General features: G+C 39.2%; 1 protein-coding gene across 1 annotated transcript; it reads right to left on the bottom strand.

Moving 5' to 3' along the window:
* Positions 1–1,903: 1,903 nt before the first annotated feature.
* LOC128251656 (procathepsin L) lies at positions 1,904–3,023 on the bottom strand. The gene has a single exon (XM_052978736.1). It carries the CDS (start codon positions 2,957–2,959, stop codon positions 1,949–1,951), a length of 1,011 nt encoding a protein of 336 aa, XP_052834696.1. The 5' UTR covers positions 2,960–3,023; the 3' UTR covers positions 1,904–1,948.
* Positions 3,024–15,310: the final 12,287 nt, after the last annotated feature.

The raw sequence follows: 15,310 nt of genomic DNA, 5'->3' as shown, positions 1-15,310 counted from the left end.
GCTGTCCCCAGGGGCTCTGTCACTGACTCCCCGTATCTGTATCTGTATCTGTATCCGTCTCTGTCTCTGGTCGTCGTCCCGTCTCTTGCTCCTGCCTATCCCCCCTCTCTGTTCCTCTGGACAGCACGCAAAGTTCATTTAGATGCATGCCCCCAGATAGACGGGCAGCCATTCATTGCCCCGCCCACTTTGTTGCCCACTTTTAGGCAAATTGCTTGAAATTGTTTGTAGGCCGCAGGGCCGGCAAATCGCCAACTGCTTGAGTCGGAAATTAAAAGCAGCACTTGAGCAGCAGCCCCCAGAACTCCGACTCCCGATCCACTCGGCTATATCTGGCAAATGAATCAGACCTAACCAGGCTGACACCCAAAACGCTTAGCCCTGGCCATAAATTCAATTTGTTGGCTGGCTGCCTCGAGTCACCTGGCAGTTCCATTCTCTGCTACACGTAAAGAAAACGCATCGTTTTCAAACACTTTTCATATATGCAAGGTATTTTTAAACTAAATCCAAAGCCGAGATTAACCAATGTAATACTCAATGACCCATTTATGAGAGTGCATAAAGATGAAGTCCAAACAATAACGCTGGCTTAGTCTTTTTTTAGAAAATTTCATTCCGATCGCCTTGAAATTTTGACAAAAAATTTTTTTAAGTTTTTAAACATAATTTATATTAACTTACTTAATATTTAAATTAAGTTTAGGAGTTCAATTCATTATCAACTTAGAATTGATTTAGTTTTCTTTTAACACTTATAAACCAAAGGTACTTTAATTAACACTAAACTTATTCATATGGTATAATTTAAGTCCAAAGTTCGTTACATTTAAGTGGATTTCAAGTTTGCTGACAAGTGATGAAACTTATATTTCGCTCAGATCGGCTTAAAATTTTCACAAAATATTTTCAAATTTTTATTGCTTACTTAAAAACAAACTTATTCTTATAAATATATACAGTTTTACAATTTAGGTATCAATAAGTAACTTTTAAAGAAATGTTGCCTAATTTAAAGTATGAAAGAGGTACAAAAATTTATAAATAATCTCTAATATTTGTTTCTGTGTACGAGTAGTGCTTCGTTCACGTGGACACGTGCTAATGCACAAACCTGGCAGTCATTTGTCTCTCCCTGCTGCGCGTTTATCACATTTTATCAATTGTCCAGACATATCCGCTGCTCAATCAGTCGTCCTCCTTCGCCCAGCGAAGAGTCACAAATAGAAGCTCAGAGGGACATTGGGGCAATAACTACGGCCATTTGTATGCGGCACCTCACCATTAATGACAAATTTAGAATTGGCCAATCTGTAATTACATCGAGAGTTAAAGGTGCTTGGCTCCCCTTCAGAGCGGTAGGGAAATAGGGCTGGTTTTTTCGACCAAAATAAATCATTTCAACATAATAACTGCGTTAAAACACCTGATATTAATTGCAAACGGCGAAACTATTATTATAATGAATTTGTATTTTGATTGCTTATCTTAACGATCTGTGAGCTAAATATCGAGAGCAAGGTAAATAAATACATTTCCCTAAATAAATAATTTCCCTGCAGCTATAATAAAATTCAGTTTAATAAAATTCTAACAAAACTATAAAAGCACTTAATTAATAAAAAAAAAGCCAAATTAATGTGCAAAAGTAAACTTACGCAATGTAAACTTATCAAGTCCAGTGTTATTTTACAACTGATTCAGAGCTCAAGTGCTGAGCGAGCTTAATAAATTCTTTATCGCTTTAAAATGCTTCCCGGAATTCCAGTTCTCGGGAATCATGACGGCAATTTATTCCAAGAAACACAACTACAACAATATTGCAATCAGCAGTGCGTATTATAGTACATCTCTTGTATTCAATAATTGTAAACAATATGTAAAAAAATCCCTTGCACGAAAGTATATTGATAGTCGTTTATTGATCTCCAGTTCGATGTACATATATTCATACAAGGGGATATTGGGGAAGTGTGGCCACGCCACACATGTTGTCGGCGTTGCGGGCCAGCTTGAAGTAGCCACTTTCGCCCCAGGCTGTGCCGAAGGAGTTCTTGATTAGCCAGTAGTCGCCCCACTTTGGATGGGTGCCGAAGCCCACCACCAGGACGGAGTGTGTGAGGTGCAGCTTACCGGACCTGCACTCCGGAATCCTCAAGATGCCGCCGAAGTACAGCTCGAACTCTTCGTGGAGGTGGTCAATGGAGACGGCCACGGGACCGATGTTGTAGACCACCTCGGCCAGTTCCCTTTCATCGTTGCCGGTCAGCGTGACGTGGCCCCGATTGATGCCGGCACCGATCCTCTTGGTCCAGAGACAGGAGCCAGTCTTGGGCTCGTAGGGATACGAATACTTGGTGGCCAGGCCTTGGTCCCTCGTGTAGTTGAAGGCCACGCTGACCCAGCCGCCGGAGCAGCCACTGTTCGGATAGGGAACGCAGTCCACCAGGTGCTTGGGCGAAAGCGGTACCAGCGTCGCGTGCTTCTTGGCCAGATGCGCCTCCAGGGCTCCCGAGGCGGAGAAGGCCCAGCAGCTGAGGCACTCGGTGCCCTGGTTCCCAACTGGCGAGATGTAGCCGTACTCCCTCCAGTCTATCCCGCCGGTTATCTGGTCGTAGCGCTTGTAGTTCGGCGACTTGGTCACGCCCTCGTTACTGGTCTCGTAAGGCGCCGGCAACGACGTACGATATTTAAGGAGCGCACCCTGATCCGTGTCGGAGAACTCGTTCAATGCCAACATGAATCCCACGTTGCCCTCGGAATAGAGACGGTTGTGGCTGGCCACAGCCTCCACCTTCTTCTCGTATATCGCCCGATGGTAATTGTCGGTGAACTTGTACTGCTTCTTGTACTTCGCCTTGTACTGGGCCCAGTCCGCATCGCTCACCAAACCCATTCCGAGCTCCACGAAGAGCAGAAGGACAAGTACTTGTGGAGCAAGTAGCCGGAGAAAGCTCATTGCGATCTGAACACTTGGAATGTAGATTTAAAACTGATTCGCAAGCGCAAGATCGGGCGGTTTATTCGAGTGCAACGCTTGCATTATCTGGGGTTATCTATCTGAACTGTGTAATAATTTTGAAAAATAAATAAAGATTACGAAGGAAGTCACATTAAAATGCAATCAATAAAATCATTGATCGAATTTTCATTCTAATATATTTTAGCTGGAAAGAATAGTTTTGCATTCGTTTGCACTTAATAAATTCAGATGATTTTCCTTTAAAAGGAAAATAATATATGCCAAAGTACTTATTAACCTTATCATTGATTTCGGATAAGTACAGCACAAGGCAAAGCTCAAGCCACCCTAAAAAAAAAATTCAACAAAAAACTGCCAATATTATAAACAATTTTATATTTATATTTAAGACTACTTTCATTTAAAGATCATTGTTTTTTGTAAATAAGTCATTGTAACTTTTTTCAGCTGCAATTAATTTGTATGTACCTTTATTTATTTCAAACGCTTCACTCCTGTAAGTAAATTCGATTTAATATTTGCTCTAGAATAAGGTAAAACATAAGAACTTTAAAAAGGCGTAAACCCATAAAGGCCCATTTAAAACAATGCTGATAAATGTTTGTTGGAGGATTAATCCCTTACAATCTTTAAAGTTTAGGGAAAACGCTAACTGGTTGATATCAAGTTAAGGTTGCTATGCCAAGGTGCCTCCCCGAGTGATTGATCTGCCACTTTTTGGGGGCGAGAATCCTGCGCAGATCCGGCGGTTGTCTGCTGAGTCCGCGTTAATTCCGTTTTGCATCCCTAGATTTGCCGAATTATATTGCTGCGGTTGGCTGCCTCATTTGTCGGGCGTTTTCGAGTCGGAGTTGGGCTCTTGGGCGCTTGGGCGCCAAAATCAGATGCGTTGGCAACCAGCGACTGTAGCCCTTTCCCCCGGGAGGCATGAATTTGAGTTATGACTGGAGCGGAACTTTTACGGGCGACCGTAAATTTTTGGGGAACTGGCCCTGCCACCGGCTTAATATTCACACCTTTCGCGGGGGCCGCAGCGATGGCCCAGTTATTTATGCGCACGCATTATGCTTGATAGTGCCGGGGACGGCGGGGTCCTCTTTTCTGGCTGATTGCTGATGGGTCATGGTTTATTATTTACTTTGCCGAGTCTCCAGACCCGAGACCCGAGACCCGCCGCCCCAAGTTCCTGCTGTTATTGTAATTGAAAGGTATAAATAACATTAGGCTAACAGCAAATAAATTTATGTTGTTTATGCTTCCTATCTCGCCGAGTGTGTTTGTACTCGGGGCTTCCTTTTGACCTTTGTGAGCACTCTTCACGACTGTTGCGTGCCGGGGCTAATCGCTCATGGGCCATCCGTCCCGTCGTCCCGGCGTCCCATCATCTTCTATCAATTTATTGGCATTTCGGCGGGCCCACTGCGACCAGTGTTATTTATTATTTACACTACACATTGATTACTATTATAACTAATATTATTATTTGTACGGCCGCCTCGGGGGCCCCGCCCTCTGTTCGCTTATCAAACTCTGCTTGCTGCCCTCTGCACTTTTCGCTTGATTTCGTCCGTATTGGACCGCATGTTATTTATGAACTCACGACGTTTGCCACGGCCTCAAGGTATTTTTCAAATAATAAATATTCCTTTTCGGTTTTGCTTCCCTTGCTGTTTGCCGCACGTTTTGGGGTCCGTAAGAAAAGGGTATGCGAACTTTATCGGAGATTGTGGCAGTGAATCCAAATTTCAGCTCACATCAGAAAAAAAGCTGATTTACTGATGATGCTCGTGTAAGTAATATTTGTAACTCAAGTACAAGCTTTCAAAAATAATCACAAATTTTGGTAATGATTTAAACGTATACGTAATATTTAGCTTTTGTAAAAGGATATGCATTTCTTTAAACTTACACTGTATTTTTGTATATATTATATTTTAACAATATTTACATACCAAACTCTTGTCTGAAATAAAAACTGGTATTCTTTAACTATGTTAGTAACTCTATCAAGAAAGTCCTTAGAGTATTCGATACACACGTACTACTTTTGCTGGTCTTTCGGTCTTATCTCCCATATCTCTCCTTGGCATATAAACATTTTTTTTTGTATTTATTGCGTTTTTATAATTGAATTTGAATAATACATAGACACAACACTTGGCCAACAAGGCAACTTGGCTCGAACGTCTGTCTGTCTATTTGTTTGTGTGTATTTCTGCGAGCGTGTGTCTGTCGCTTTGTGGGTTATTAAATTATTGTTGCCTTTTTCTTTCGTTGTATGGGGACCAGACAGGCATGCAAATACAATAAATGTATTTAAAATTGACAAATGGTTAGCAGCATTTGTTGTTGGCATTGCTGTTAGCTTTGTTAAGATTTATGTTGAGGCAAACAAAAATACACAAACATGAATGCAATTGTATAAATTAAGCTGAATTCAATTGAGCGAGTGTGAGCTTAGAAATAAAGTAACTTAGGCATTTCCTATGAATTTTATTTGAATGGCTTAAACAAGGATGTGCAATTTAATTTAAATGAATTTCGATTGTTTTTATATGCCGTTTAAACGAAATAAATTGAATTGAATTAAATAACAGCGTCTGATTTAATGTGCTATGGAGATAATAGAGAAAATCGTGGGGAAAATCGCTGCACTAATTTGAAACTGTCAGTTAGAAAGCTATGTGTAAGGCATTACTTTTAAATAAATTAAAGTTGTACTTTGTTTGTATTTTTTGTTATGCAATTCCTTTGGTACATTTATTTGGTTCTACATAAGCTTACATGTTGTTTTCTAAAACAAAGCTCATATGCTCCCCAACGTTGATTTCAATAATACCTACCTGTCTGCGACAATTTATACTTATTCAGCTTGTTTTGATCAGTTAAAGATTCATGTCCTTCTAATTAGCTTGTGTGGCACAGTCGACAAAGGTACCGAAATCAGCTTAACTACCCACATGTCTCCCGTCGCCCAGCACGTCTAAGCTCTTTCTATTAAATATGTATTCGAGAGGTACTAGGACGGTTGGCATTGGCAATGGGATGGGAAGTGGTGGCCAGTGGGTGCCCCGCCGATTGCATTTGTTTTTGCGACAGTGCGTGGCCAGGGCTCTCAAATTACACAGGAAAAATGGTTTATTTCAGCGTGTTTTAGTTCAGGAAAAAATCTGCCTCTTTAAGCAGTATTCAGTATAAGCTTGGAATTCATATAACCACGTAAGACAACCATTAAGTGATTGAAAACTGAGAAATCAGACTATGTAATCTGGGGCTTTTGAAACGGAAAAATTTTAAATTTTTTAAGTCAGGCGATTAAGGCGATAATCGATTCAATTCTATACGCTTTTAAGCTTCTGCTCAGTGAACTTAAAACAAATTTGTGCTGAAATGCAATTCAATTCAGTGGAAAACCATTTGTTTTTTTTCTATCTGTGTAGGCGGGTGGCTGGTAGTGTCCACTAAACGGCTGTTAGTCCGGTTTCTGGGGGGAGTGCGTGTGCCGGGCTCATGGAAAATGCATGACCAACGACTAGACGATGGAGCACTCTCGACAGTTAACGACTAGTCCCAGCGGAGTCCAAAGTGATTGCGGCTAATCAACGTTGACCACAGCACTTGGCCAGGTTCCGCATCTGTATCCGTATCCGTTACCTTAGTCTCTAACTTTGACTTCTGTTCTGGGCTTCGGCTCCGGCTCCGGCTTGAATTCCGTGGGGATCCTCGGTTTGTGGACCATTAAAATTAATCACGAAATGTGACGAAAGTTTGTCCGTTTAGTGGGGAATACCTGCGGACAATGTGTTAATTAATTGACGACGGCAATGTGTACATATTTAATACCAACTTAGGATTTGTAAACAACACTTTGCCTGTCACTTCCCACACAAGATCTGGTCAAGTTGCCCAATAAGTTGGCCAAATTGGTTGCTTCAGGTAAAAACTAGTATAAATATTACATATAAGATTTTAATGTAATATTGAAATGTATTAAATTGGTGTCTCAATCGAAATGATAAAGCGAAGATAAATTACAATTGCTTTGTTTTTACCATATGATGTTTATCTTTCTTTTATAAATACCATTTTTAAGTTTTTACATTAAACATTTTCTTATACCGCCATGATAAACTATAAATAGGAAATAAACTGCAAAGTTGCATATGTTTTCTCAGTCTAAATCCTAATTTTAGATTATCGTAGTGACTAAATACTGCAATTCGGAGGATTTATATTAGCTCGCCGTAATGCAAGACAACCTGCCGGCAGTCAAGAGACCAACAAAGAGCTGCCGCGGAAGTGGTCATGCAAGTGGAAAACGTGACATACACACAGCTTTGCTGTAGGAAATTGTGGGTTATAGATGGGCCGTGGATGTGGGCTAGGTGGTTGTTGCGGACTGAACCTTCAAACCACAATTTAGCGGCGCAAAAATGCAGAATGCAAGGCATCGACGTTTGCGCTGACGATGTGCAAACGCCGATGAACGAAATGGCAGCCATGGCAGCGATATACTCACACATAGAAAAATTTGCTAAGGTTATTTTTTAATTTGGAAAAACACATTATTTGGTTTGAGACATTAGCCTGTTTTTCATTTCAAAGTAAAGTTTAAAGCAATTAAAAAGCTTATTGCTTTAAATAATATTTAAATAGTAAAAAGAAACTATAGAATCTTAAAATGTATTAAAGTCAAGCTAGCCAATCAAAATTCTAAAATCTAAATTAATTTATTGGAACTATTAAACGAGTTATGAAAAAGTCATCTAGAATTATTTCAATTGTTCAATTTTCAAATTAATTAGTTTTGTGGTTTTAGATACACCAACTTGACATTTAACTCAATATTTAATTTTGTTGCAAAACATTTGTTTTGACTATGCGTTTAACAACAGTGAAGCTAAGATTATTTTCCGCAAAATTATTCAATTGTTCGTATAGCAGCTTTATAATCTTGTTGGTCAATTTTAATAAATTAAATTTATTTATTTATTTATTTTTGTATTTTTTTGATGATTTCTATGGGAGCTAAGTGATATAGTCGCCCAATTTTAGCAAAATTAAAACCGTATCTTTGAAATATTTAACCATTATTTTAAAGAATATTAACAAATATTGAAAAACAGGTAGGCTATAATATTTTAAATTAATTTTTTTTAAATGCTCCTTTGGGAGCAATATGTTAATTTTTTTGATCCTGCTCGCTCCGATGCTAGTACCCTCGCAAGGCTATAAAAAATGCATAAAGGAAGAAAATAGGGAAATACGGAAATCTCCCTCTGAAGATTTTTCAGAGTGCAGACCCTGCTCCAGTTGATCTTAGTCCATCGAAAGGCTTATCGATCAATCCGGCAGGCTTTGTACCGGAATCGCTGCAGTCGCATCCTCCGGTTGCAGTCCGCTGCGGGGTGTTTGCCATTGACTGGTCCGTCCACTCATCCATCGCCAAATGAAGTAAGGTCCTAATGAGTTACGCAAAACGCAGTCACAGTGCCACTCAATCCCGGCGGCCCAAAAAGCAGTAAAAGCCACGCTCCGAGTGGTGCATCTATTTTGAATGCCGCTGCCGTGGTTTCGGTGGTGGCGGGACTTTGGTGGCGATGGGAACAACCGATAGCGAGGCTCGTTCCATTGGCCATTGTCGGGTATTTGCATTGATTATTTGCAATCCAAAATCGCGCAGCTATCCTTGGTTTAGCATACGCGTACATCGGGCGCATCCTAATTGAAATCGTTCCGGCTCGGGCGTCCATTGTGGTTGAGGTGAAAAGGATTCGGATTCAGATGCGCTTTAAGCGGATCCTCCACTGTCGGTAAACTAGGGCGAAATGATGTAGGAAGTCCCTAATAGTTTACCTAAGGAAAGTATGGCTCAAAATCATCTCAGCATCCTCATCAAACCTCTGCAGAGCAACTTAACATTTAATTTCTATTTATAAAGTTTAAAATCCTATGATTACTCAAAAAGGATTTAGGAATGCCAAGTGGCCCTAATTAAATTGTGTTTAATTTCAAATAGCAGCCAACACAAAATTTATCGCTTGTTTAATTCTTTTCAAACGATTTTTAAAGTCTGTTATTTCGCTATGGTTTTTCGTACTCCACTTTTCCGTGATTATTATTTTCCTTGTGCGCTGCAGCCATCAATTAGCTGCCGTTTAATCACCTGAAACAATAGCCAGCCATTTGAGCTTTATAGTTTGTTAATAGCTGTTAATATGTGCGCTGCCCACTCATTTGGCCGGCTATCTGTGCCTCTGACCATAGACGTAGCTATCGAGGCGACGGTGTAACATCTGTCATTTATGTTGTAATTATGGTTTTTATTACCCTTCGGCCATCGTTTACCGCTCTCCACTAGTCGGACATTTTCGCATACACGGGCCATAAACCCAATTGCTTTGGCATTGAGCGCTTTTCCGGCATTTGAGCACTGTCGCACATACATACTGTACACACTCACTGGGGATACACTTACGTCAGTCAAATATTCTGGACCTCTTCAGAAACGCCAGGTAGGGGTTCGAATGGGATTCGAATGGTCGTTCATCTGGTTTATTGGCCACTTGCTTTAAATTGTAAATCCAGCAGCCCAGCAGCCAAGTCAAATGTCATTTGACAGCAGCAGCAGCAGCAACAGCAACAGCCAGCCAAGTTCTTCGCATCCGACTGCCAGTCAGTCAGTGAGTCCATGCTCCACAGTCCATAGCTCTGACTCTGTCTCTTTGGGTCCCCAGCTCCAGCTCCAGCTTCAGCTTCAGCTCCATCCCAATCCCAAACCCCATCTACATTTCGATGTCCCTGCAGCCATCTTTCGAGTTTTCCGGGAAAGTATTCGCTCCTGTGTGTGTGTCTGCGTAATTGATTCGTGTTAACTCTTGACTGGCAATAGAAGAGCAAGCCAAGCAAATGCGGCTCGCAGTCAAACAACACTCGGCGAAAAAACGTCGACTGCAACGAGGATAGAAAGATTAATAACTCTTATAGATCATAAAATTGTCCTTGCTATATGTCGATATCTAAAATAAAGAAATCACTACAAAAAGGTCGAAAGTATCGACAATGCAATGGATTGTTTTACAAACCATACTTTAAAAAGTAAATGCCAAAATAAGATATTGGAGTAAGTATAGACAAAATCAACCACAATTGTGTCCGATTTTTGAAACCCTATTTTGGAGTTTTTTTCAGTGCCCTAACTCTAACTCGCCAAGCTGTAGTCGGCAGTCTTTGTGCGGGACACATTGGCTGTCATAGATCAAGCACTTGGTTAAATCAAAAATTCTTGATGTCAACTCTCGAATCAGCACACGACTGCAGCAAATGGCTGGTCTGCTTTTCGTCCTCTTTTGGCATTTGTAATTTGAATTTGATTACGTGAAAACTCTAAGCATCGTTTAATTACATTAAATTGATGTACGCCAAAAAAAAGGGAGCAGAAGCGACTCCTATGCTTGCTCCTCACACATTTTTACCAACCATGCAAGTCGGCACGAAGCGTCTATAAAATATTCATGAATTTGTATTAAGTGCGCGATCTAACCCAGTTTGTGCCAACGAACGCAAAAATATGCAGTTCTCCTTTGGCAAGTTTTGCAACTTTGGCTATATCCTTGCTTGCGTTACATTCCCCTTTTTTTTTGTCTGTTTTTCTGTTTTTTGGTTCAGTTTCGCTTCTATTTCTGGGGCTGTTTGTGCGTTTTATTTTACGACTAGGCTTACCTGGCCGTCACTCTTTTTGGGATCGGGAGTTTGGGGGCCGTTTGCCACGGAATATGGTAACTAACGATGATTGAACGCTTTCGGTTGGTTGATTTTGTCGCGCAGATACAAAACCTCCGCACACAAGTTGAAACCCCCAGCACCGCTCCCACTTTCCGCCGCATTTTCCCCGCTTTTCCACATGCCAAGGCATACAATTTGCGAAAGCTTCAGCCCCTGTCGTTGCCGCTGACGATTCTGCAGCTGAAGTACGTACTGCGTACCATACCCGCCATACTCTTAGGGCTGCAGTTGGAAAGTTTTGCATGCATTTGGCGCATTTAAAGGATTAACGTCATAAGCTTTGGCGCTACACACGCGATGACAGATGAATTTTACACAGCTGCCAGTCCGCATGGTGTGTACAAGTGCAGTGGCGAAAAAAATCTCAAATCTACTGAAATATTATATATTTTTATTAACTATAATATTAGGGCATTTAGCAGGGAACATAAAAAAATAGTGTTACTTTCACAACGAACTGCATTTATAGTACAGATTTAGGTGGAGAAAAAAACGTTAAAAACGTATTATTAAGTATAAAAAAATTATTATAAAACTCTATGCTCAATCAAAAAACATATAGCACAGTTTTCAGTAAAGGAAACTATTAAAGTATTTTTAATAAAATGTTTATGTAATTATTTATATGCCTTGTTAATAATAAATTTCCATGTAAGGAACATTATAAAACAAAGTAAAGTAAATAGATTTAAATAATACGATAAAAATGTAAAAACAAATATTTTGTGAATAAATTATAAACCAATATTCGCTGATAACTTAGGAGACAATGTTCTTTTAATGTCCCATTTAAATGAGATCGTAGGACTTATATGTATGAATATTTGACTGTATTGTTATCTTCTTAAAAAGAATATTTAATTAATTAATTTTTATCGGTCCTCCACACAAGCAAGACACTTTATAAACTTGGATTATTTTATCACGCAACTTTAAAAATGACATACACAATTTATTTTTACTGTGTTTTAAGTCTTTATGGTTGTGGTGTGTTTTTTGATGCTCGACTTGGTATTGCAGTGGCGGCTTCTTTATCCGCCAGTGTGTTGCACTTCGTTGCCGCTTTTTGGGATTGCAAACAGTTCTAAGTGCGATTGCCATGCCTGTCGTCGCTATTTTGCCTGGGTCTTCCTTGGGGCCGCAGTTTGACAGTCTGTCATCAATCAATAAGATTAAATGTCAGCGCGGCTCCTGTTTTGCCCTGTACTTGATGTTTTCAAAAATTGTATAAATAAGTTATCATTTACTGTTAAATACCTAATGATGATTCATCAAAAAAATCGATGCAGCTTTCGTTTTCATTAGAAGAATTGTGTTGTAAAAACGAAAATAGACGCTTTATGTATATGTTTGCTGATAAAGTTCATATAGTTTTTTACTTTGTTCGAATATTTAAAACTTGCTTTTCGAAATGCAAATACTCCATTCACAATGGCTTTACAAATTATTAAGTTACCAATTAGTATTTCGATTGAGCAACTGTCTGACTGCAAAAGTTGTTAGTACTTTGCATTTAAAAGCACAACACACAATTTGCGAACCATTATTGCAATGCTTGTGCTAATATTTCATTCATCCCCCAAAACAGTTGTGAAAATATTTTGCCATTATTCATTGGATGGAGAGGCTAACATTTGGGTATTTAAATATTTTATTTGTTTTAATCAAAATGCGTTTCGCCGGCACAATCCATATAAATAAATATTACAGTTTTTTTGCCCTCCTTTTTGAGTCATTTGGACTGTTTTTACGCGCATTTGGTTACGGGGGCAGCAAATGTTTTTCGTCATCTGCTGTTGTGATGATTTAGCGAGCGCAATCAAAATGATGTGTATAACAAATTTACCGTTATTTATGCATACAAAAATTGCACGGCAATTAACTTTAGCCAGGGTGTTGGTATTGGCGAAGCTTCTGCTGGGACTCGCAACTCCCCCGTTGGTAAAAAACGCAACTGACTGGCTGGCCACATATACATACATATATATATATATATAGAAGCCATGTTGCATATTGACGCCCCACAACCCCATTTACACTCTCCTCACTCCCATCTGTCCAGTCATGCCGAACAAATAGCAGTGGAAGGGGCACTCAGAAAAAAGAAAATATGCATTTAATAAGGATTACGGATATTTTTAAAATGTATTAAATTGTTTCTGATACAGGCAATTTAACTTTTAATTTTTAACTTTTTAATAGCTTTATAATAGTTACAAAACTCCTAAGCTAAGCTTTGGGTTAACGCATTTTATTTATGGCGATATAAATTCTAGGTCCATATTATAAAATAACAATCAATGATAATTTGGGCTCAATATTATGATAATGGTTTGAAACATTTAATTTTACGCTTTCTATGTATCGTTACAATTTACTTGCACAACTTTTGTGCACACGATTCAAATTAAGTTGTTAGAAACCAAAGTTTCAAAAACATTCTCAGATTAAATCGTACTAAGTATAGAGCGTTTGTTTTTTTTTGTTAAAATAATTTATCATATAGTCCTAACACAAAATATTCTAAAATATATGTATTTAACTTTCGAAAAAAAATGCAATCTTTTTATTTGGATCAAAAGTCAAGTGCATTATTTAAAACCACTGCAAGTGTTTTGCAGTGCATTGGCACATCTGCTACTGCGTTTTGTTAGTAAGTTGTCCAGTTTCCCCTGTTCCAGTTGAAAATATTATTGGTTTAGTTACATTTGCATTTGTAACTGCGATTTACACAGCGGAAATAAAACACAAATCGCTGCAAACCGAACGGTCCAAATTGCACAAAAGGGTGTGAGAAAATTTGGGAGGGGATTGGCTTGGATTGGTGGTCCTTTTGTTTCTGTCCGGGACAGAAACAAAATATAATTGCAAGTGTCTGCCAATTCGTTTTTATCGCTCTAATGGGCGACGATGAAAGAATAGTAACTTACCCTTGGAGGGATGGAACAGAAATTAAACTCAATTTTAAGACCCGGTTTCATTGCGCTCAACATAAAGTAGCTAAAAATGGAAAATGCCCTTTGTGGGATAACATATTATGGTCTTCATTTTTTATACAGTGGTTTCATATCTCTTATAACCAAATTCTAACTCAAAATCAAGTCTTGGCGTCACAGAAATTACGTTAGTATAGACAAAACGGTTAACAATTAAAATATACAGGTTTTGTGAAACCAATTTGTAACACTTGTTTAAAAAGGGTAAGATATAATAAATAATCATTTATTGAGTAGGTAAGTTTTTTAATATTCAGGGACTTATAAATTCAACAAATTGGATTTTTAATTTTAAGTGTACGAGAACAAAGTGAAATAAATATGTGAAATACAGTCTTAGTATTATTATTTATAAGTATTTATAATATAACCATCTTTAATTTAAAAAAATTATGCAATTAGTTTTAACGAGAGTAAAACTACTATTTGACTAAAATGCTGCAAATTTAGTTTAAATTTGTTTTGTACCTAAAATTAATTGAGATAACAATTTTAACTGGTAAATGTCCGTACTGTCTGTGGGTGATTAAGGGTCATTTGGTGGAGAGTAGTGGCGCTTTGCTTTGGTCAATGATACTGCTGCAATATTCAGGCCAAAATTCCTTGGCGAGCGTTTTAAAGTTTGAGGGAAAGGCTTTCAGCCAGTCACTCCGACCGTCTCTTTGCCTTTTAGATCCCCTGCATATCATCAGACCGGGAAAATTCAGGAGGAGTTGGGAAATCGAGGGGCCTTGGGGTTTGGGTTTGGGTTTGGGTGGGTAAACGTAAACGGATGCCGTCTTGCCAGGTCGCAGTTGTAGCCGCCACTGTGGCTGCCGTTTGATGATGATGAAATGGCGTGCCAGCAGATACTGTGCACCGGCCACGCCCACCTCGGCCCAGTCCGCCCCCTCGTGTGGAGTGTGCGCCTGCCAGAAAGGAATGTGCAATAGAAACCAAAAATATGCGATATAATTCCAAAGCACAATAGCATGAAGTACATCATCAGTGTGGATTTATGGTTGACTGCTAGAATAGGTCAGCTGCCGCATTTACTCCGGAGCTGCAGCAGCAACATCAGCAGTTGGAGCTGCGGAGCCGATGCTACCGGGGCATCGAGCTTTAGGTAAATTACATGCACAGGCTCGTGCACATGCCACAGCAAAGCTGAGCACATATGCCACGCCCCCACCGAACACGCACCCACCCACACGGACACGCAGAAAAATAATGGGGACAAGAATTTTTAAAAGACAACATTTTGATAAAGTTTTGTTAATATAATCAATAATTCAACTTATGTAGTAACACTTACAAATAAGTAGGACACTTGAATTTTTGAAGGTTTCAATGATTTTCACTGCGCTCTCAACTTTTCAGACTTAACAATTATAGATAATATCGATAGTGGTCACCATCGATAGCCAAAACAATCGATAGTGCACACTTTCGATGTTTGATAAATCCTTATATTCAAAACTGTTGACATCTTTAAGGCCAGACATTAAACCATAACATTAAAAACTTAACAGTTAAAATAGTGGTCACCATCGATAGCCAAAACAAT

Source organism: Drosophila gunungcola, chromosome 3R (assembly GCF_025200985.1).
Source record: "Drosophila gunungcola strain Sukarami chromosome 3R, Dgunungcola_SK_2, whole genome shotgun sequence".
Taxonomy (NCBI): Eukaryota; Metazoa; Arthropoda; class Insecta; order Diptera; family Drosophilidae; genus Drosophila; species Drosophila gunungcola.
Note: the sequence above shows the minus strand (reverse complement) of the source record. Positions and strands in the feature narration are given on the sequence as shown.

Coding starts and splice junctions, on each gene's coding strand:
- LOC128251656 (XM_052978736.1), bottom strand. CDS start 2,959: ATGAGCTTTCTCCGGCTACTTGCTCCACAAGTACTTGTCCTTCTGCTC.